At 45.7% G+C, this 22,978-nt stretch overlaps 4 protein-coding genes and 1 pseudogene across 9 annotated transcripts; 2 read left to right on the forward strand and 3 right to left on the reverse strand.

Annotated features, from left to right (window-relative positions):
- Positions 1–1,105: 1,105 nt before the first annotated feature.
- LOC122613231 (aromatic-L-amino-acid decarboxylase) lies at positions 1,106–4,741 on the forward strand. Of its 2 annotated transcripts, none has more exons than XM_043787314.1 (3): positions 1,106–1,299; positions 2,146–2,231; positions 3,324–4,741. In XM_043787314.1, exons 2-3 carry the CDS (start codon positions 2,152–2,154, stop codon positions 4,669–4,671), a joined length of 1,428 nt encoding a protein of 475 aa, XP_043643249.1. In that variant the 5' UTR covers positions 1,106–1,299; positions 2,146–2,151; the 3' UTR covers positions 4,672–4,741. The 2 variants fall into 2 exon arrangements, with proteins under 2 accessions (XP_043643249.1, XP_043643248.1); XM_043787313.1 differs by lacking the exon at positions 1,106–1,299 and adding an exon at positions 1,694–2,069.
- Positions 4,742–4,888: 147 nt separating this feature from the next.
- LOC122614406 lies at positions 4,889–5,853 on the reverse strand (annotated as a pseudogene).
- Positions 5,854–7,428: 1,575 nt separating this feature from the next.
- Positions 7,429–9,976, forward strand: LOC122613099 (aromatic-L-amino-acid decarboxylase). The gene is made up of 2 exons (XM_043787106.1): positions 7,429–7,523; positions 8,610–9,976. The coding sequence occupies exons 1-2, from the start codon at positions 7,444–7,446 to the stop codon at positions 9,955–9,957; spliced, it is 1,428 nt and encodes a 475-aa protein (XP_043643041.1). The 5' UTR covers positions 7,429–7,443; the 3' UTR covers positions 9,958–9,976.
- A 198-nt stretch (positions 9,977–10,174) lies between these two features.
- Positions 10,175–12,393, reverse strand: LOC122613098 (protein anon-37Cs). 3 transcript variants are annotated; one of them, XM_043787104.1, is made up of 3 exons: positions 12,258–12,393; positions 11,945–12,181; positions 10,175–11,841 (listed from the first exon to the last, which is right to left on the reverse strand). In XM_043787104.1, the coding sequence occupies exons 2-3, from the start codon at positions 11,950–11,952 to the stop codon at positions 10,335–10,337; spliced, it is 1,515 nt and encodes a 504-aa protein (XP_043643039.1). In that variant the 5' UTR covers positions 11,953–12,181; positions 12,258–12,393; the 3' UTR covers positions 10,175–10,334. The 3 variants fall into 3 exon arrangements, with proteins under 3 accessions (XP_043643039.1, XP_043643038.1, XP_043643040.1); XM_043787103.1 differs by having other exon boundaries at positions 12,233–12,375; XM_043787105.1 differs by having other exon boundaries at positions 11,945–12,106; positions 12,258–12,360.
- An 818-nt stretch (positions 12,394–13,211) lies between these two features.
- Positions 13,212–17,153, reverse strand: LOC122613465 (3,4-dihydroxyphenylacetaldehyde synthase). 3 transcript variants are annotated; one of them, XM_043787659.1, is made up of 3 exons: positions 16,992–17,153; positions 16,692–16,926; positions 13,217–14,548 (listed from the first exon to the last, which is right to left on the reverse strand). In XM_043787659.1, exons 1-3 carry the CDS (start codon positions 17,069–17,071, stop codon positions 13,331–13,333), a joined length of 1,533 nt encoding a protein of 510 aa, XP_043643594.1. In that variant the 5' UTR covers positions 17,072–17,153; the 3' UTR covers positions 13,217–13,330. The 3 variants fall into 3 exon arrangements, with proteins under 3 accessions (XP_043643595.1, XP_043643594.1, XP_043643596.1); XM_043787660.1 differs by lacking the exons at positions 16,692–16,926; positions 16,992–17,153 and adding an exon at positions 15,034–15,348 and having other exon boundaries at positions 13,212–14,548; XM_043787661.1 differs by lacking the exons at positions 16,692–16,926; positions 16,992–17,153 and adding an exon at positions 14,614–14,636 and having other exon boundaries at positions 13,218–14,548.
- Between the last annotated feature and the right edge of the window lie 5,825 nt (positions 17,154–22,978).

Consider the following 22,978-nt stretch of genomic DNA (forward strand, 5'->3'; position numbering starts at 1 on the left):
AAAGTGGCTTCGTTGAAATGTCAGGCACACACACTCTGCTCGCACTCAGCAACAGTTGGCCCACCCGCAGGATACTCATTCTACAGCCTACACTGGAATAAATGTCTTGTTGATTAAATTTACAATTTGCATAAATACAATTTGTTTATTTATGTATTTTGTTTCATCGTTTTGCTAATATTGTTAAACATAACATATTAAAAAAAATACTAAAGCGTACAGAGAGTTCACAACGCTCACAAAACTTACGTTTTTTACTTATTTTTCTAATTTCTATCAATACGCACAAATTGATTTCATATTTTTAAATGCCAATTTCTATCCATATTCAAAATAAATTTGGAAATTTCTACCTGTATGGGTATCGGATAGTCGATGGCTTTCTATCGTGTCTAATGTCTCAGTGTATAAGGAAGGGCCGCTCAAAAGGCTCAACCTAGCCCACTCCCCTAGCACAATGCGAAAGTGAGTGAGAGCATTGGATTATTTGACGTCACAAACCCATGAGCGGTTCAGAAAGCACGTCATATGTGGTGCTCTAATAACCGGTTTCTAAGATGCCCGTAAAGCGTGCCATTAGCAGCTCAATCAATTTCTTGTGTTTTCTGTGAATTTTACTCTATTTACCTTTTCTGCGTGATTTTTTCTTCGGGGAGTCCAAAAAAACCCTGTTTCGAGTGACTCATGATGGGGGATTCCTGATGAGATCGCTCTCTTTTCTTAAATTCGAGTTGGGAAGCACGTGAGCAGAATTCAAACCATTTCGCTTTGTGCTTTTAGTCAATCAGAGATATCAATATTTTATAATATTTTTATACAATGTAGCTTACAAATCAATTTTGCTGGCAAATAAAATATAAAAATATATTTTTATAATTTTGTGTAAATCTCCGATATCCAGTTACTGATTCAGACCCCAATTAATGCATGTTCCGAAAAAGTAAAAAAATAAACTCTTCGTGCAGAACGTGCACAAATCAACCGGGTGCGGAATGTATTAAAAATACATTCTCAATCCGCCGATTGAGATTGAAATTGAGATTGAACCGGTCCTGCGGAATTGGCAGCGCTGCTGGGCGGGCTTTAAATGCCATGGCCAAGAGCGAGCAGCGCTCAGTCAAGAGGAGAACGCCGAGCGCACAGCAATTCAGCACAGAAATCAAATAGCAGAATAGCAAATAAATATTAGCTGCAACGAACAAGGGGGCACACTGAACTTGGAGCAAAGATTTAGTAAGGAACGGAAGTAAGGCTCGACGACAAGTGCAAATAATTAAAAGCAGTTAACTAAAGTGCACGGTGAGTGACGAAAGTGTGGCTTCTCAAATGCCTAAAGTGCTCGGCCAACATAATGAGTGCATGTGCATGCAAAAGATTCATTTCGGACTAACGATGCGTATACGTAATGTGTATCCAAAACTGGGCCTCTAGCCTTGCTTCGGCTTAATTTCATAGTTCGGGCCCCGAATTCTTTAGTGCTTAAGCTTTTTTGGCTTTTGGTATCTGCATGCTTTTGTGTATCTATTAAAATAAGGTTTTAAGTGTTTTTTGCTGGCAACAAGTCGCCGTCTCAATGCCAACTTGTTTACGTTGTTAAAAATTGAATTGAGAAAAATAAGGTAGTCTTAATTAATGCAAGAATGCATTAAACATTCTAATTACCATACTAATTCACAGTCTATACTTAAGCAACGAACTCAAACGGAAAACGCTTAAAAGTATTAATAGCATTATTTTCATTATCATTATTTTTGCTACCATGTAATTTGTATTCAATGTCGCTCATTTGCGTTTGCAGTGAAAGCTAAAGCTATTTATGTTTGAGCTGCGCAAACTGTTCTGATTAGCACTATCATAAAATGCCCACTTTTATTAATAACACTCTCAATAATCGCACGTTCTTTCACATTAGCTCTAACCATTCGAGTTCATATCATTGCAAAAAGTCAATCACTCTGAAAATGAGCCACATACCCATTAGTAACTCTAATCCACCAAAACAAACTGATGGTAATGGTAAAGCTAACATTGCTAACATTTTGGAAGATAAGCTGGACCCCAAGGTTTCGGTATGTCTATTGGGTCGAATATAAAGCCAACAATTATGCAAGTATAATAACAAAATATTTTTGAACCCACATTAAGATCGACATGGAGGCGCCGGAGTTCAAAGATTTTGCCAAAACAATGGTGGACTTTATAGCCGAATACCTGGAGAACATACGCGAAAGGTGAGCAAGATTGCGTCCTACTCAATTAGCTTGAATTAAACTTAATTTATCGCCTCGATACGTATAAAATTCATTTATATGGAATCAGAATCTCTCGCTTGACCTCAGCATTTTGCGTTCGAATTGAAAGTTCGTTCTGCTCGATTCCGCGCAAGTGAATGACATTTCGCACACGTTTAAGCATTAGTCACGGCAAAGTCGCGCCGATCGGACCTTTCCATTCTTATATATACTTTTATTTAGAGACGTAAGGCGACCTTCCCATCAACTCGAGGGCCAAGTACTTTCATTGCTCTTGGGCCTGAAACTAATTAATTATTGCGCCATTAAAAGGCTTTGTAAAGTTGGCGTGTCAAGGTCGGTTTTCACGTAGATACACATACATAATTGCACCACAAACGCCTTGGCCAAAAGCAATTCAGGTATTTCACTATTCTTGGGCAATTCTAACGGTTTCGTTTCCATTACCTTGAAAATCAAAGTCGGCGGAGTAAACAATTTTCCTACACCTGCTGAGATTGCTTGCTCACTGACAGTCGCTGAAATTGTCAACTTGTACGCTGGTTAATTGAAAACAAAGCTTAACTAGAGCGAAATATTGTAATTTATTTTAGCTTATTAAACTCCCTTCGACATTTAAGTTTTGATACCCTTCTTAAAGCCTCACATAACACAGATATATTTTCCATTTATTTCCATTTATTTGCATCGAGCGTTCTTAGTTGGACAACTTTTTAAACCAAATCCATCTTAAAGTTGTTACATTTCTTATTAGAGCTACATATATACTCGTTTAAACGCATATATACTCGTTTCTTATCGTCTTACCTTTTAGTTCTTCCTTTTAATTGAAAGGACAGAAAATCCCGTCATTATCAGCTCTGCCTCTTTTATCCTTTTCCCAAAGCACTTTGCTACATATTGCTATTGATTTTCGTGCCAATGGCAACAAGTTGGGGGTGGTTTGGTGCCTCCGACCCCGACTTCTGATGGCTTTGTGGGCTAACTGAGTTTCGCAGCCAATTAGCAAGGAGCTCTTTCTGAATGGGGGCCAAATGCAATCAGAAGCTAACGCAATTATCCCTATTACAGGCGCGTTCTGCCGGAAGTGAAGCCCGGGTACCTGAAGCCGCTAATTCCGGATACGGCGCCCGAAAAGCCGGAGAAGTGGCAGGATGTGATGCAGGACATTGAGCGGGTCATCATGCCGGGAGTGACCCACTGGCACAGTCCCAAGTTCCATGCCTACTTCCCCACGGCCAACTCTTATCCAGCGATCGTGGCGGACATGCTGAGTGGAGCGATTGCCTGCATCGGATTCACCTGGATTGCCAGTCCCGCGTGCACGGAACTCGAGGTGGTCATGATGGATTGGCTGGGCAAGATGCTGGAGCTGCCGGCGGAATTCCTGGCCTGTTCGGGCGGCAAGGGAGGCGGAGTCATCCAGGGAACGGCCAGTGAGTCCACACTGGTGGCGCTGCTGGGAGCCAAGGCTAAGAAGGTGAAAGAAGTGAAGGAGCTGCATCCGGAGTGGGATGAGCACACCATCCTGGGCAAGCTGGTGGGCTACTTTTCTGCCCAGGCTCATTCCTCCGTGGAGCGTGCTGGTCTCTTGGGAGGAGTGAAGCTCCGTTCTGTGCAGTCCGAGAATCACAGAATGCGTGGTGCTGCACTGGAAAAGGCCATCGAACAGGATTTGGCCGAGGGTTTGATTCCCTTCTATGCCGTGGTCACCCTGGGCACCACCAACTCCTGCGCCTTCGATTACTTGGATGAGTGTGGACCCGTGGGAAACAAGCACAATGTGTGGGTCCATGTGGACGCTGCTTATGCCGGATCCGCTTTCATTTGCCCCGAGTACCGCCACCTGATGAAGGGCATTGAGTCAGCGGACTCTTTTAATTTCAACCCACACAAATGGATGCTGGTGAACTTCGACTGCTCGGCCATGTGGCTGAAGGATCCCAGTTGGGTGGTCAACGCCTTCAATGTGGACCCTCTTTACCTGAAGCACGATATGCAGGGATCCGCTCCGGACTATCGTCACTGGCAAATCCCACTTGGACGGCGATTCCGGGCTTTGAAGCTCTGGTTCGTCCTCCGGCTGTACGGAGTCGAGAATCTCCAAGCCCACATCCGCAGACATTGCAATTTTGCCAAGCAGTTTGGGGATCTCTGCTTGGCGGATTCCAGATTCGAACTGGCCGCTGAGATTAATATGGGATTGGTCTGTTTCCGTCTGAAGGGCAGCAACGAGCGGAACGAAGCTCTCCTCAAGCGAATCAATGGACGCGGCCACATCCACTTGGTTCCTGCCAAAATCAAGGATGTGTACTTCCTACGCATGGCCATATGCTCGCGATTCACCCAGTCCGAGGACATGGAGTACTCGTGGAAGGAGGTCAGTGCCGCTGCCGACGAGATGGAACAGGAGCAGTAAATTGGTTGTGCAGATCTGTTCCGTGTTTAATTTATAAATCAATATTGAATTGATTCTATATACCACAAAATGGACCAATTATTATATAGTGCATTATGACTTAAAAACCGGAACACATCTACATTTCCACTTGCGACATGTTTAGGGAATTTACATCGCAGCAAAAGATGGATCCTCCATCGCTACATTAGATTTATAGTATTCTATCATTTTACCATTGATGTTGTTATCGAGTTTATTGTTAATGTTATACGCCTAATTAAAACAAATGTATTCTGCATAACAATACAAACAAATTTTAACCATAAATTTTGACTAGTGAGCTTCCGTGGGATATACTGTACAATTTAGTAGCCAGTTCGGAATTCCTATTGCAGTTAACCGCTGTGCAGGCTTTTATAATAGAAGTCAATAATGCGTTGGGCTTCTCGGATGCCACTGGACCTGGCGGCATCAATAGTTCCAAAGCCTTTGAGCGAGGTTGCATCCCCAGCAAAGAGAAGGCCCGGCGACTTCTCGCCCAGCGGAGCGGCCAGTCGCTGGACATCACGGGCACTGCTGCTGGTGGAGAAGTAAGGACGTCCGCCAAGGTAGCACGCTGAGGTGCTCCAGTTGGAGCGCAGTAGTTCCTCTGGGTACGGCACCAGGTGATTGCTTACGCAGCGCCTCAGCAGGCCGGTAATCTGCTCCAACAGCTCGTCGTCGGGCAGCTTCTCGATCTCCTCGTAGTAGCCGCCACCCACATGCACCTCCAGCACATGCTGACTGCTGGGCACCTGGCTGATCTGCACGACCTGTTGCGTCCAGTTGCGATCGGTTTGCTGCTCCACTGAGTGATTTAGGAGCGTTCCCAGTGGCCGCAGGCTTCCCTTTAGCCAGCGCCCAATGGGCTTCTTGTAGGAGAGATATATCTTCAGGGGATTGCCAAAGCCGAGGTTGCGTATAGCCATCATCTTGTCCAGCGGCAGCGAGGGTCGAAACAGAACGCCAGCAAAGCTTTTGAGCACACCCAGCGGCAGGGTGCATATTATATGATCTGCGTTGTAAAGGCTGCCATCCAGGCAAGCCACACTTTTCATCGGCGCTGGTGTCCACTGAATCTGGCCCACAGGCTTCCCGATCTGCAGCTTTATCCATTTTCTGAATGAGATCATCAACTACATTATCTAGACTAGTGGGTACATATTCATCCTACACTAATTGCGCCTAACAAAATGCTGGAGGAGCTCGAAAAAGTAAAGCAAAAATTAGGACGAAATCAAATGCTACCGGGTGGAAATTCAGTTATACAATTACCACTGATCTATATACTGATGAAGGCACAAGCTATGTTGAAGGATAATGTCCCATTCATTGAAGCAAAATTGCCGATATACAACAATCAGGAAACGGATCTCGTTGAAGTAATCCCAATACCACTGTGGACAAACGGAACAAAGCTTATTCCGAAATTGAATTCTAAATTTTTTGCGTTCAATACAGACATACACGCATATCACCTAATGTCTGAAATGGAAATTAACCAATGCAGACAAGAGGATTCGAGAACATGGCTTTGCGAAGGTAATTGGGCGTGGAAAAACGCGGATGATCACTCTTGCGAAATATCACCATAGAAAACAAGCAAGGCACACTCATGCGAAATGATGGAATTCCAAGGCAATTCGTTCATCTACGAGATATGTGGATCCAACCGTTGGCTATTTAGACTGTTTCGGAATACAACAGCTAATATAAGATGCAACGAACAGCATCAAGTTATAAGACTGCCCAATCAAGGCATTATACAACTACTTGAAGGATGCACAGCAATATTAGGGGATACTACAATAATTACTCCTCAAAAAGTAATTTCGACAGCGTCTGAAATGTCTATCTTCCCCAGTTTACGAATTATAGATGACAAGGAGACATGGAACGTGGTCCCGCTGAAGCACTTGATTGTCAACAACACTAATTAACAGCAAAATCCTCAAATGCGCATCAAGACGCTGAAAAATAACAAGGTGCACATTGATGACTTGATTTTCCACACGGCAAGCGGACACTCGGCTCGAGGGTTGACAACGATTATCATAATTATATTGGTCATTTATATCCGGAGCCAACGCATAAATGTCAGACGACTACTGGCCGTACATTTTCCCCCCGGAGAATGTCTAAATATGTGTTTAGACATGATAAGTTGGCAAACTATAAATATGTTCTATTTTGGGCTGCAATAAACACGTCACTGGACAGCATAAATGGCAACTACAGATAAGTACCATTGCAGCGACCTATTGCCGAAGTGTCAAGAGATATGACCACGCGGGAGGCCTCAAACATAGATTTAAAGATAAAACCCAGCAGCATTTACAAACGCAGACTGCGGCGTCTTACAAGCGCTGCATTATATAATTAGATGATAAGAACCTATGTAAGAATGAATAAAAGCGAAGCCCTCGCAGTAGCGAATCAGTTAGATTCAAACACCCGAATTGCACTCATTAAGTGTGAACACTCTCAATAATAGCACGTTCTTTCACATTAGCTCTAACCATTCGAGTTCATATCATTGTAAAAAGTCAATCACTCTGAAAATGAACCACATACCCATTAGTAACTCTAATCCACCAAAGCAAACTGATGGTAATGGTAAAGCTACAATTGCTAACATTTTGGAAGATAAGCTGGACCCCAAGGTTTCGGTATGTCTATTGGGTCGAATATAAAGCCAACAATTATGCAAGTATAATAACAAAATATTTTTGAACCCACATTAAGATCGACATGGAGGCGCCGGAGTTCAAAGATTTTGCCAAAACAATGGTGGACTTTATAGCCGAATATCTGGAGAACATACGCGAAAGGTGAGCAAGATTGCGTCCTACTCAATTACTCAATTTATTTTAGCTTATTAAACTCCCTTCGACATTTAAGTTTTGATACCCTTCTTAAAGCCTCACATAACACAGATATATTTATACCCGTTACTCGTAGAGTAAAAGGGTATACTAGATTCGTTGAAAAGTATGTAACAGGCAGAAGGAAGCGTTTCCGACCATATAAAGTATATATATTCTTGATCAGGATCAATAGCCGAGTCGATCTGGCCATGTCCGTCTGTCCGTCTGTCCGTCCGTCTGTCCGTCTGTCCGTCTGTCTGTCCGTCTGTCTGTCCGTCCGTATGAACGTCGAGATCTCAGGAACTACAAAAGGTAGAAAGTTGAGACTAAGCATACTGACTCCAGAGACATAGACGCAGCGCAAGTTTTGTCGATTCATGTTGCCACGCCCACTCTAACGCCCACAAACCGCCCAAAACTGCCACGCCCACACTTTTAAAAAATGTTTTGATATTTTTTCATTTTTGTATTAGTCTTGTAAATTTCTATCGATGTGCCAAAAAACTTTTGCCACGCCCACTCTAACGCCCACAAACCGCCAAAAACTGTCAGTGCTGAAGACTCTCCTTCGCTATTCCACTAGCTGAGTAACGGGTATCAGATAGTCGGGGAACTCGACTATAGCGTTCTCTCTTGTTTCCATTTATTTCCATTTATTTGCATCGAGCGTTCTTAGTTGGACAACTTTTTAAACCAAATCCATCTTAAAGTTGTTACATTTCTTATTAGAGCATTATAGAATATCGTTTAAACGCATATATACTCGTTTCTTATCGTCTTACCTTTTAGTTCTTCCTTTTAATTGAAAGGACAGAAAATCCCGTCATTATTATCAGCTCTGCCTCCTTTATCCTTTTCCCAAAGCACTTTGCTACATATTGCTATTGATTTTCGTGCCAATGGCAACAAGTTGGGGGTGGTTGGGTGTCCTCCGACCCCGACTTCTGATGGCTTTGTGGGCTAACTGAGTTTCGCAGCCAATTAGCAAGGAGCTCTTTCTGAATGGGGGCCAAATGCAATCAGAAGCTAACGCAATTATCCCTATTACAGGCGCGTTCTGCCGGAAGTGAAGCCCGGGTACCTGAAGCCGCTAATTCCGGATACGGCGCCCGAAAAGCCGGAGAAGTGGCAGGATGTGATGCAGGACATTGAGCGGGTCATCATGCCGGGAGTGACCCACTGGCACAGTCCCAAGTTCCATGCCTACTTCCCCACGGCCAACTCTTATCCAGCGATCGTGGCGGACATGCTGAGTGGAGCGATTGCCTGCATCGGATTCACCTGGATTGCCAGTCCCGCGTGCACGGAACTCGAGGTGGTCATGATGGATTGGCTGGGCAAGATGCTGGAGCTGCCGGCGGAATTCCTGGCCTGTTCGGGCGGCAAGGGAGGCGGAGTCATCCAGGGAACGGCCAGTGAGTCCACACTGGTGGCGCTGCTGGGAGCCAAGGCTAAGAAGGTGAAAGAAGTGAAGGAGCTGCATCCGGAGTGGGATGAGCACACCATCCTGGGCAAGCTGGTGGGCTACTTTTCTGCCCAGGCTCATTCCTCCGTGGAGCGTGCTGGTCTCTTGGGAGGAGTGAAGCTCCGTTCTGTGCAGTCCGAGAATCACAGAATGCGTGGTGCTGCACTGGAAAAGGCCATCGAACAGGATTTGGCCGAGGGTTTGATTCCCTTCTATGCCGTGGTCACCCTGGGCACCACCAACTCCTGCGCCTTCGATTACTTGGATGAGTGTGGACCCGTGGGAAACAAGCACAATGTGTGGGTCCATGTGGACGCTGCTTATGCCGGATCCGCTTTCATTTGCCCCGAGTACCGCCACCTGATGAAGGGCATTGAGTCAGCGGACTCTTTTAATTTCAACCCACACAAATGGATGCTGGTGAACTTCGACTGCTCGGCCATGTGGCTGAAGGATCCCAGTTGGGTGGTCAACGCCTTCAATGTGGACCCTCTTTACCTGAAGCACGATATGCAGGGATCCGCTCCGGACTATCGTCACTGGCAAATCCCACTTGGACGGCGATTCCGGGCTTTGAAGCTCTGGTTCGTCCTCCGGCTGTACGGAGTCGAGAATCTCCAAGCCCACATCCGCAGACATTGCAATTTTGCCAAGCAGTTTGGGGATCTCTGCTTGGCGGATTCCAGATTCGAACTGGCCGCTGAGATTAATATGGGATTGGTCTGTTTCCGTCTGAAGGGCAGCAACGAGCGGAACGAAGCTCTCCTCAAGCGAATCAATGGACGCGGCCACATCCACTTGGTTCCTGCCAAAATCAAGGATGTGTACTTCCTACGCATGGCCATATGCTCGCGATTCACCCAGTCCGAGGACATGGAGTACTCGTGGAAGGAGGTCAGTGCCGCTGCCGACGAGATGGAACAGGAGCAGTAAATTGGTTGTGCAGATCTGTTCCGTGATTAATTTATAAATCAATATTGAATTTATTTTATATACCACAAAATGGACCAATTATTATATAGTGCATTATGACTTAAAAACCGGAACACATCTACATTTCCACTTGCGACATGTTTAGGGAATTTACATCGCAGCAAAAGATGGATCCTCCATCGCTACATTAGATTTATAGTATTCTATCATTGTACCATTGATGTTGTTATCGAGTTTATTGTTAATGTTATACGCCTAATTAAAACAAATGTATTCTGCATAACAATACAAACAAATTTTAACCATAAATTTTGACTAGTGAGCTTCCGTGGGATATACTGTACAATTTAGTAGCCAGTTCGGAATTCCTATTGCAGTTAACCGCTGTGCAGGCTTTTATAATAGAAGTCAATAATGCGTTGGGCTTCTCGGATGCCACTGGACCTGGCGGCATCAATAGTTCCAAAGCCTTTGAGCGAGGTTGCATCCCCAGCAAAGAGAAGGCCCGGCGACTTCTCGCCCAGCGGAGCGGCCAGTCGCTGGACATCACGGGCACTGCTGCTGGTGGAGAAGTAAGGACGTCCGCCAAGGTAGCACGCTGAGGTGCTCCAGTTGGAGCGCAGTAGTTCCTCTGGGTACGGCACCAGGTGATTGCTTACGCACCGCCTCAGCAGGCCGGTAATCTGCTCCAACAGCTCGTCGTCGGGCAGCTTCTCGATCTCCTCGTAGTAGCCGCCACCCACATGCACCTCCAGCACATGCTGACTGCTGGGCACCTGGCTGATCTGCACGACCTGTTGCGTCCAGTTGCGATCGGTTTGCTGCTCCACTGAGTGATTTAGGAGCGTTCCCAGTGGCCGCAGGCTTCCCTTTAGCCAGCGCCCAATGGGCTTCTTGTAGGAGAGATATATCTTCAGGGGATTGCCAAAGCCGAGGTTGCGTATAGCCATCATCTTGTCCAGCGGCAGCGAGGGTCGAAACAGAACGCCAGCAAAGCTTTTGAGCACACCCAGCGGCAGGGTGCATATTATATGATCTGCGTTGTAAAGGCTGCCATCCAGGCAACCCACACTTTTCATCGACGCTGGTGTCCACTGAATCTGGCCCACAGGCTTCCCGATCTGCAGCTGCGCTTTATCCATTTTCTGAATGAGATCATCCACTACATTATCTAGACCAGTGGGAACATATAGCGGGCGCTGTTCCTGCTGCACTGGGCATTTGGTTATGTGCTCGATGTTGACGTACTCCAGGCAGCATCCCAGAATGCTGCCGAACTCCTTGAACAGCGATTGGAAGATCTCGCGGGCCGCCAGCTGATCCGTTGGCTGCTGGAAGGAGGCGCCAATGATGCGATCGCTTTCTGTTCTAAAGTAGTTCATTACATTGTCCAGCGAGTGCAGGTCACCACCCGTTTTCACTCGGTCAGATACCTTGAAGCCTCGGCAAAGCTGCCGGAATAGGGTGTCGATAAGCTCGACCATGGCTGGATTGATGTGACTTCCATCCTGGAGATAGGTGGCCCGATCCGGCTGCTTTATCTGCCTGCCCAAGCCCTCCGTGTTGCGAAGCAGTTCGTACATCGAGTCCTGCGATCCATCGATCTTTACCCACTTGGCGCCTAGTTCACAGTAGGTGTCACCAAAGCGCTGGGTATTAATCCTGCCGCCATAACGATCCGTAGCCTCCAAGATCACGGTGCGTCGGAACCCGTGCGACAAGAGGTGCTGGGCAGCCGAGAGACCTGCGAGTCCTGCACCGACGACCACTATCTGTGCATTTTGGCGTGCCGGCTCCAGATCCGGACTGCGTTGCAGGTCGCCGATGTTATCCGCCTGTAGCACCCGTGCATTGTATAAGCTGCGCCTGCTGGCCAGTTTAAAACTGCGGACAACAAGAGAGGGTTTCAGTTTCATTTATTTTTTAGTTGGCGCTGTGTTTTGCCGTCGCCCTCCACACCCAAATCCGCTGAAGCCGTTAGACTTACCATTGCATGGCAAGCGGGACTGGTTTCCTGGAATTCCGAAACTAATTCAAGAATTTTTTAAAATTTTGTCGGAGTTTTAATATTTGTTGACAGGCTCAGAGGCGGACAGGCCTTTAAAATCCCACGCGTCCGAGTTGTTTTCAAAAAGCAGAATCATAGTATCTACAAAGGAAGGTCGGCGGTTATCCAAATGCAGTTTGTGTGTTTAAATCCAGTCTTGGTAAGCAGACGTTGTTGCTAAAAGGATTTTATTACAATTTCTGTATTTGTATATTATACGCTTCTTACTTTACGGAAAACGGAGAAGTCTTACCAAGGTAAAGACTAGGTTGCGATGATTTTAAATACACGAAAAGTAGCTCTTAAAGATCTTGAAAGGTAATCAAAATATTGCATTATTTTTTGTTGTGTTTATATTTTGTTATCCAATCGATATCAGGTGGTCCAAACAGCTGTTTGACTGCGGATGCGGCACTGACGATAGACCTGGGCGAACTTATCAAAATTCGATAAAAAACCAAATCGATTTTTAAGCAAATGCAGCCACACTTAACCGCCAAAATGTTGATTTAAAATTTAATATAAAACAAGAGAGAACGCTATAGTCGAGTTCCCCGACTATCTGATACCCGTTACTCAGCTAGTGGAAGTGCGAAGGAGAGTCTTCAGCACTGCCAGTTTTTGGCGGTTTGTGGGCGTTAGAGTGGGCGTGGCAAAAAGTTTTTTAGCAAATCGATAGAAATTTATAAGACTAATACAAAAATGAAAAAATATCAAAACATTTTTTAAAAGTGTGGGCGTGGCAGTTTTGGGCGGTTTGTGGGCGTTAGAGTGGGCGTGGCAACATGAATCGACAAACTTGCGCTGCGTCTATGTCTCTGGAGTCTGTATGCTTAATCTGAACTTTCTACCTTTTGTAGTTTCTGAGATCTCGACGTTCATACGGACAGACGGCCAGACGGACAGACGGACAGACGGACGGACAGACGGACATGGCCAGATCGACTCGGCTATTGATCCTGATCAAGAATATATATACTTTATATGGTCGGAAACGCTTCCTTCTGCCTGTTACATACTTTTCAACGAATCTAGTATACCCTTTTACTCTACGAGTAACGGGTATAACTAGTGACATTTTGTAATGCTTTAAAAATTAAGGCTTGAGGAAAAGTTTAAAAGTTGAAGTCGCTATATCCAGTAAGTATTTATTAGACAAAACAATAATAATTTGTGACTGGCTAAAAAAACAATTTTAATCTAAATGGAAATGTGCACAATTTTCGTACATTTAAATTCGCTTTATTCATTAACATGTGGGAAGCTACAAACTACATTGCAAACTAACTAGGTTGTCCCTAAACTTAAATAGTTGAACCGTTTTTCTCACTGAGATTTCTCGTGCGTTGCATTTTCGGTGCTCAGGTGGATCTGGAAGTGTTGCGCAAGATCGCCCACGTTTCCCGATTTGCGGGCCACCAAGGATTGTTCTGAAAGCAGGTCCGTCAGTTGTGACTCGATCTCCTTCCAGGCGAAATCAATATCGGAGGCTTTGGTGTCCATTCCGCATACGACAAATCGCAGAAACTGGCGACCCGCGTGCTCGGCCTTAACCATGTAGATCTTCTTTCGATCCATGAGTCGCTGCAGTAACTGGGTGGTAATCTCATTGTCACCTTTGGGCCGGAAGCAAACCAGTCCAAGTGCGCGAGGAGCCACCAGCTCTAATCGGGAATCCTTCAGCACAAGCTGCTCAAATTGTTTGGCCAACTCGATGTGCTTCCTCACATGGTTCCTTAATCCCTCGGCTCCCAGAGTGCGGAATGTGATCCAGACTTTCAAAGCTCGGAACCGACGACCCAGGGGGATTTGCCAGTGGCGGAAGTCGGGAATTTGCGACTGACCCTCATGCTTGTGCTTGAGATAAATGCGATCCACATTGAAGCTATCGACCACCTTGTTGGCATCCCTTAGCCACATGGCCGAGCAATCAAAGTTGACCAGCATGAACTTATGTAGGTTGAAGTTCAGCGAGTCCACGCGATCCAATCCCTTTCGCAGATCCGAACACTCGTCCAGAGCAAAGGCTCCTCCGGCATAGGCGGCATCAACATGGAGCCACACCTTGAACTCCTCGCAAACGGCGGACAGGGACTCAATGTCGTCATAGGCACAAGTGCCCGTGGTGCCCAGTGTGGCGACGCAGATCACCGGAATTCTGCCCGCCGTCACGTCCTCCCCTATCGCCTCCCTCAATGTATCGCCTCTAAGTACGAAATCCTCTCCAGCCGGCAACAGTCGAATTGGCATGGCGGCCAGGACTCCAGCCTTCTCGATGCAGCTGTTGCTCTGATCCGAGGAGTAGGCTACCAAGCGTCCACGCACCTCGCTTTCGCTCAGCTCCGGATGCGATTCCCTGTAGCTGGCCACCGCCTGTTCCCTGGCAGCCAGGACAGCCACCAGAACGGCCTCGCTGGCCGATCCCTGGATCACTCCTCCTCCTGGTCCCTCGGTGGCGTGCTGGAAGTGTGCGGGCAGCTTTAGGAACTTGGCCAGCCAGTCCATGACCACCACTTCCAGTTCTGTGCAGGCGGGACTGCAGATCTGTGGGGGATTATACATATTAGTGGGAACATTTAATGTGATAAATCATGCATAAATTATAACACCTCATAAGCTTCGTACTCATTTCTAGCTGTCTATAAATCTGTATTACAGACATATAAATACAGATGTACTAAATCAAAGGCCTGTATTAAGCACTTTTTCCAATTTCTTATGAATTAAATTGGGGCTTATTTTACGAAATTCAAATTATTGTTTGCGAAACGGATAGTTTGCGTTTGGCTAATAAATTCTATATAAATTTAAATTTATTTGTATGCCTTTAAGATGAGTCTGCTGCACAATAACATTAAATGGTGACAATTGCCGATTGATTTGTGTGAAAAACTCTCTTCGGTCCGGTGCAGTAGCAACCTGTTTGTCCGGTTCTTGGATTCACTTTCACCCACCGCACACAATGGGCGCCCATTCAGCCGGCCAAAACAATGGGCCAGCAGCAGATTTCACCAGCCATCCCAACCTACCCAGCTGAATCCGACGATGCCGAACCCACTGGCCAGCATCTCACCGACAATGGAGGGATACGAGGTGCTGGTGGGGTAGTAGGCGTGCATATGGGGCGATTGCCAGTGGGTCAGTCCCGGCTTGATAACGCGGTTAATGTCGCCGAGGACATCTTTCCACGCTTCGGGTTCTTCGGGCATCTCTGTGGGCAGCAGGTCCAGGAGATAGCCCGGCTCCACATTGGGCAGCACGTCGTCATCCCGGATATTCTCCAGATAGTCGGCTATATAGTCAACTGCCGCCTTGCCGAATTCCCGAAACTCCTTGGCATCCATTTCGCTGACAATGTGTCGAAATCGTTTTCTATTTGCACTTTTCACGTTCTGTTTGTTTTGGTTTTTTTGGTTTTTATTTCTGCGTCGTTTTCGGTTTGTTTGCCCAGCTCGATTTCAATTCCCGATCCGTTGATGCTACTCCAAGTTGCCTGAGGTTCACTCTGAACCCGATCGCCGGCGAGGGCCGCCTTTTATACTCCGACTTCTCTGGTCAGCCTCCAGAGCTGTCGGTTCAGCCGATTTGGCTTGTTTATAGAAATTATAACAAACGGCGAAACTGACTGGCTTACTTCTTTTAGTTTAACTAACTTTGCTTGGATTAGTTGTTACTATTACTATACTACATTTGGACAATCAACACAGAAATAAAAAACTATGGCGACTTTCAAATACCAATAAAGGTTTTAGGAGGGAGTGCAACGTACTACCTAAGCTGAGATGTACTTATTAATGGGTTCTGGTGTATAAAGTATACTTTTACCGAAGCATGCCATCCAAATACTTGCATTTTAATTCAGCTATTAATTTCTAAAATACTTATAACCGATTGCTCTGCACAGTGATTCGTGAAGCGTGTCCAATCTCTAAGATTAGGGAACGAGTCGCTCCTCGGGATTATAGCTTTATGGGATCGTATGTTTCGTATGTTTCGTGCCATATATTTATAGAAAAACAATTACTTGGCAATTTTCCTAATCGCTGAGTGGCTATCTTCCGAGCATATTTATCGCATAGTTCTGTGAACCGAGTTATAGGTGCCGATCGATAAGGATTTCTCACGTATTGCGTTGATTTGGCCCAAAGATTTTGTTACCAACGAAACTCAAACAAACACACTGGTGGGAAGTCACTTTTGCGGACAAACTGTTCCCACTTTTTTGGTTGCTTGGCGCTCTTAAACGTACTCTCTTAGCCATCGATGAAAGAAATTACAGTTTCTAAAACTAATTGATTATTGTTAGTTGTTAAGACCGCCCCTAATGAACAATTACACGTGTCTGCCTACAGGTCTCTCCCTATCTTTAACTCTTTCTATCGCACTAAATGTATTTAAATGTATATTAATATTAACCGAAATGAATGTTTGTATATGCTATGATTATAAAAATCGAGAAGTTAAAGCTACACTTTTTAGTTTATTAATTAATGGATTTTTAGGCTGCCTATGCAGGTTTTTAGTTGATTTCATTGTAATGAAATCATTTCTAATGATTTTTGCAGAAGATACATTCTTATGATTGTTTTTCCAAATTAACCCTGTTTTATTTCACTCGCGTAATTCATTTGAACACAGCTCGTAAAGAGGAGTATAGTTTGCTGTCTCCACTCTATGTACAACTTACCCAACTGAATCCAAGGACTCCGATGCCCGCGATCAGCAGTTCACCGATGATGGAGCCCGCCGACGAGGACGATGGATAGAAGGCGTTGAAGTAGGGCGACTGCCAGTGGGTCAGACCCGGCAGGATGATGTTCTCCAGGTCCCTGAGGACCTCCCGCCAATGATCGGGCTGCTCGGGGATCTCCTTGGGCAGTTGATTGATCACCGCATAGGGAGCCGTGCTGGGCAGGACATCCCTGTTGGATGGGACATAGAGATTAGGGTCACCACGACAAGGATTATTCCAGACACACACACACACCTCTCACGTATGCCGCTCAGATAGTTGATGAGAAACTCGATGGAGGCATGGCCAAATTCACGGAACTCATCGAAGTCCATGATCCTGGTTAATCCAAACAATGGCGCGATTGACTTTAGGGGGAATTTTGGTGCTTAGCCGCTCGGTTGGTTCCGCACTTGTGCGCCGCTGACATTCGAATATACAAATGAGCTGGCTGCGCTTTAACCAAGTCTCAATGAGCTCCGAATCTCGAGCCCGTTCAATAAAAAGTTCGGGGGGAAGCAAAAGCAACAAAAATCCGGCTATGTGTAAAAATGTGCAGTGGCAGCAAGTTTTTGGTCTTTCTGACTGGCCCATTGCCGAGATTTATGTTTATGTAACTACCAAAAGACAATCAAAAAACAAGATCGCCACACAAAAGTGAAAAATGTCGGTGAAGAAAATTTGAACAAACTGCTTGTTAATTGTCTATTAAAATGTGTTATCCAAACACCAGCACTGCTTACTAAATCCCCGTTGTCCCTCTACCCACCGCCAATCCGGTTCCATATCATCGCATCATCAGCAATTAACTGTCCCCAGTCGAGCCCATTTGGCAAAATACTTCATGTGTCTAACCATTAACGGCTCCATTAGACGGCCATATAGCGACAATAGCGTTGGAAAATTTGAAAGTCAAAGTCGATTTGGTAACCGCGGAAGTGAGGCACCGCCTGGGATGCCATAGATTGGGATCGCATTGGATTGGACGCGATCGGTCTTCGTTGAGTGCATCGGTTTCATCAGCCATTTCCATTCACGATCACTTTCAGGGTCACGTTGCATTTTTATGCATACTTACCTACTACCCTATATTTTTACACCCGGTACCACGTGGGTTCAAGGGTATACCGGGCTTTCATGCTGTTCCGAATTCGGAATGCAAACCCAATAACGTAAACTAAGAAAATATTGGATGTTCATTATACGAATACGAATTTCTAATATAAAAATTGCCAGCTTTAATTTCAGTTGTAGGCAATGCATCTGGCAATGCAAATATGAAAGAGTTAATATATACAAGTATATAAAATATAAAAGACCTTATAGAATTTGGAAACCACTTTATAGCGTCAGATGAACCATGTGTCCTTGTAAGTGGGTATTCCGTAGCTGGAATTTTGTGTAGAGTTCCCAGGATCTTGCATACTTTTCAAGCGACCCACGCACTCCAGCTGTTCACGTTCCTTGCGCTTCCCAACCCATAAACGACCTTCCCTGCCTGTGTCCATTTCTGTGGGTGGGCGGAGGTCATCCGTTGGGAGAGGGGGGCTTTGGGGTTCTCGAGCATGGCGTTGGGGTTCAAAGTGTTTGGCAAAGTATTTGGCGCGCTCTAAGCGGCTCATAAATAAATGCGAAAACAAAATCGTTTTTGCAGACGCAACGCATTTAAGGGGTTTTCGGGACGGGTGGGCACAGGCACGGGCACGGGCACGGGCATGGGCACGGAATGGGCGGCAAGTACCCACTATAGATATAGGGGTTCCGAAACTACACAGACAGTGAGAAAACCCTATGCAGATACAGCAAACTCACGGACAACGGGTGACTCGGGTATGGAGTGACCCCTTCTCCCAGCCAGGTTTTGCAGTGCGCCGGCGCTGGAATGACATCGAACTCTAGGAATAGAAGCGTATGGCCACCCCAGCCCCATTTTAATGGCGACGCTGGGGCGATAAGATAATGGCCACTGCCTGCGCATGCCTGGAAGTTCTTGTTGCTTTTTGGTGTTGCTCTATCGCCAGCCGATTTCCAGCGATTTTCAATATAAAGGGGCGGTGCCTGTTTTCCAGTGGAGACCCCGCATATTTGGTGACCGCGCGCCGCGTATTGACTTGGACCTTTGAGTTAAGTCTCTCATATTTGTTTCGCCTCTGTCGACGTCGCTGCTGACTTTTAAGTGCTGTTTACTGTTGTTTTGGGGCCAACGAAGGTGTCGCTCGACGTTGGTTGGCTTTTTGTTCTACCCACTGTGCTGACTTCTTTTTGTGCCCCTGCACTTTTGCAGCTGGAGCTTCTTGAGGCAGGGGGAAACAAAGAGTTTCCATATTTCCCTTTTTCGGGGCTAAAGTTTTTGCGTTTTACAAATATTGTAATGCTCTTGGAATTTTAACTTTTCGCCCAAATGGGCAAATGGGCAAACGGGCATCGCATCGCAAGAGAGCGACACACATGCGCACGGCCCCAAAAAGAAGCACAAAAATGTCGTCGCTGTTGGCGTTGTCGCCTCGCCGCCTTGTTGCCATTGTTGTCCTGCCATTCAGGGCTGGCTGTATGCATTTTACCATATCATTTGTGTCACATTAGGATCAATTGGTAAACACACACCCGCACACCCGCACACCCACACATCCACAGATGTGGATTCGTATACGCATAGCGCACCCATGTGGGCGGCCAAAAGGCAAACGGCACACGAACGAACAGCAGACGGAAAGCAAAAAACAAAAAATAACAACGTTAAAAGCTCGCAGAGTCGGAAAAAGCGTGAAAAAGTGCGCAAAGTAAAGGAGAGACGACAGTTTGGACGGCCAAGAAAATAAATAAAGATGCAGCGCGGCAAATAGAGGGGATTCCCACCAGCAACAATACCAGCCGCCTGCCAGTGTTGCCGTGTCCAGGGTTGTCGCCGTACCGTTACCGACACCGTTACCGTAACCGTTTCCAGACCGTTACCTTACCGTTGGCCAAACACCGTTAGCCATGCCGTCGCCATTTTGCCGCACTCGGTTCGCATTTGCCGTCGTCGTTTTCGCTGCCGAATCCGTTACCGTTAAAGTTGCCGTTGCCGTCGCCAAAATGGCGTTCGCATAAAATCGTATTCGAGTGCCGCAGAAAATGCAAATAAAATAATTTGTAATGTTGAAATAAGAAAATTAAAAAAAAAATAAACAAACATTCAACCCAGTTACAAATACTGCAGTTGAGTGTTAAAGTGATGGAATACATTTAAAAAGGGTAAATGCAAGTCATTGCGTCGGGTTGTACACGGCCGTCGCAGAACGCAGGTCTCTAAAAAAGTCAATATTCTGAGGAACTCTTGGAAAACAACGAGCTTAATCCAAACTAGGAATGCTATAATTGAACAGTAGATCCCTAAAAACAAGAAATGTCTTATTGATTTGTGTTCTTATTTTGAGCAAATTGTATACACATGTCTGGATTTAGTTAGGAAAGGTTTTTTGAAACCTAGTTACATTTAGGCGTGTAAAATATTTAGCTTATGAACAACTAACAATACAGAATTCAGTTAGTTTTAAGATTAAAAGCCAAAATATAAAATTAAGGTGTTAGCTCCTACTGATTTTAGTCATTTTAATTTCAACTACAATCGGAAAGGCTCATAAGTACTAGGGTTTTTTATTTATTAATATGATCATTGATATGAATCAGCTTCTAAATAATGATAAGCTATAAAACGGAAAATGCCTATTCAAATACTACGCTTTAGTATTTTACAAGAACTGTAAAATTATTCTGTTTGTGTGATTTGGGAACTATTATTTGTTCCTTTTTCGATTCAAAAACCTGGACCTTGACCGTTTTTAAATAGATAATAGTGGCCATCCGGATTTTGGCTTTCGCACGAGAATTCTCCTCGTGACAGACGATCAATAGATATGCGCCGACTGGCCTTTTGAATATCTACCGATCAGTATGGCCCCATCCCCAAATTACATAAAGTTCACCCGCCTTTCACCTGGTCGCAAGCACCCCAACAATAGATGGTCTAGTGTCCCCTGGTATCGCAAGCAAATTCAAATTGTTCAAGTCCCTGGCTACTTCAACTGATAGAGCGGCCGAGCACTGAGCACAAAGCACTGAGCCCTGAGCACTGAGCACGATCCCAACCGAGCCGCAAGACTGGAATCTAGAATCTACAGTAAGAACCGAAACCCAAAGAGACCGCCGCGATAAGGGGAAAACAGTCAACGGGCCACAGTTGGGCACGAACCAATGCCAGTTATCGAGCAGACAGCGATCCCGCCTAGCGGAGTTTCGTTCAAACGCTAAACGGGAAGCGAGTGCTTCCCGAGTAAACGAGTGAACTAATAGATTGGTTTTTAACCACCCTACAGGGCTAAAAATATAACAGTGTGCCAATTGGAATAAGCTAACTGAAACATATACCCATACGACGCGTGTTCAAATCGCCGGCCCCTCAGCAATGATGCAAACCCTGAAACCACCGCCACCGCTACATCATCACCACCAGCACCAGCACCAGCACCAGCTTCAGCATCCGCCCCAGCAGCAGCCACACCAGCATCAGCAGCTGCAACATCCATTGCAGCAGCAGCAACAGCAGCAGCAGCAACAGCACCTGTCAGCCATGGATAATCATCAGCAGCATCAGCCGCATATCCATCAGCAGCAGCAGCAACAATTGCCACCCACGCCGCAGGCATCTCACTTGGTCGGTGGGCAGCAACAGCAGCAGCAGCAACATCCGCACCACAATCACCTGGCTGTCGACCAGGATGACCCAAATCCCGAACTGGTGCTCGCCTTAATTTCCAGGAACCGGGCGCTCGAGGGTAAGTGGCCAAGTCATGCCATCTTTGATTCAGTCCTGTCCACCTGAAGGCTGCCTAGGAGATATTCCTGCACAGAGAACAAAAATGTTTGCCAAGAATAGTGTGGTTACAGTGGTCTTAAACTCATTTTACAACTTTTTTTTAGGAATATTATTCAATATATTATTAAAACCGCTGATTAAAAATAATAAAACATTTTCTATACTCTAGAATCAATTTTTGCAGTTAAAACAAATAAAAATTAAAATGCATATAAATACTAAGAAATAGAAGAGGTATTGGCTTTGAAAATAATTTTTAAAAATACAGTTTTTATGTTCAAATATCTTTTCACTGCCACTTCTGTAACCCTTTGAATACCCTTTTCCCATGCGCTGGCCGCGCCTTAATTATGCAAAGTTTTTGTTTGCGCTCGCCCTTTGTTTTTATGAGCGACCAGAAAGGTCTTGTGATGAAGATGAGTTGGGGTTATGAGGTCGGTCTTTTAGGGTCACATAAGAGCCTTGCGGTTGGCCTGGCTTTGGCTTTGGCTTTGGCTTTGGCTTTGGCTTTTCCGCTTCCGTTTCCATGTTCGTTGCCCGAACTGAGGCTTAAGTGTTTTTCAATTAAATACGAAAGCTTTCCCGCTGGCAGACCGCTATCCTCACATCCTCGCATCCTCGCATCTTCACATCTCGGAGGAGCTCATTTCAAATGCCCTTTCAGGAGGGCTCAGTGTTGCGGCTGCTCGGTTGGCCCGCCTGCTTTTTTATGCACTCCGCCACGAAATATATAGTCCGAGAAGACTTCAATATATAACTGGCAAAGTTGCGGCAGAAAGTTTTCTTTGAGGATATATGGAGGGCGAATAGCTCCTAAGAAGATGATTTATTGCTGCCTGAGATGCCGGCTGCCGGTCAAAGGGATTTCTCTACTCAAGTTGCTCAAGATTCTGGCCTGTCACATTTATGATTTCGTTTCATACATATGTCCCACTCGAAAATCCCACGCCAGATCAATCGGCAATTCACGGACTAAAAGCCAGCCCAGAAAGTTGACAACTGACTGCGGATTGGAGTCGAGTCGCGTCGCGTCGAGAGTGGAGAGTGGAGAAGATGACATCGGACAGGGACACGCGTCGCTGACGAGGACAAAGCCGTAACCAAATCCAAAGGCGAAACTGTTGACAAACTCCAAATGTCTCCGGCATTGTTGCTAATGCGCTGGGAATACCCGGGAACCAAGAGGGGCGGTCTGCTGCACGTGTGCCCGCCGTTGTTGTTGTTGTTGGGCATTGAAAAGAGCAGGCTCAGCCGTTTTTGGCCATTTTCCCGGCTTCAAGTGCGGCGGGATTTCGTTTTTAGAACACGCGTAATTACAAACAAATAAATATACGATCTGGGGTGGGAGGAGCGGATCCCAAAAACCGCATGTGCTGGGACCTTCAGA

This window comes from Drosophila teissieri, chromosome 2R, assembly GCF_016746235.2.
Source record: "Drosophila teissieri strain GT53w chromosome 2R, Prin_Dtei_1.1, whole genome shotgun sequence".
Lineage (NCBI taxonomy): Eukaryota > Metazoa > Arthropoda > Insecta > Diptera > Drosophilidae > Drosophila > Drosophila teissieri.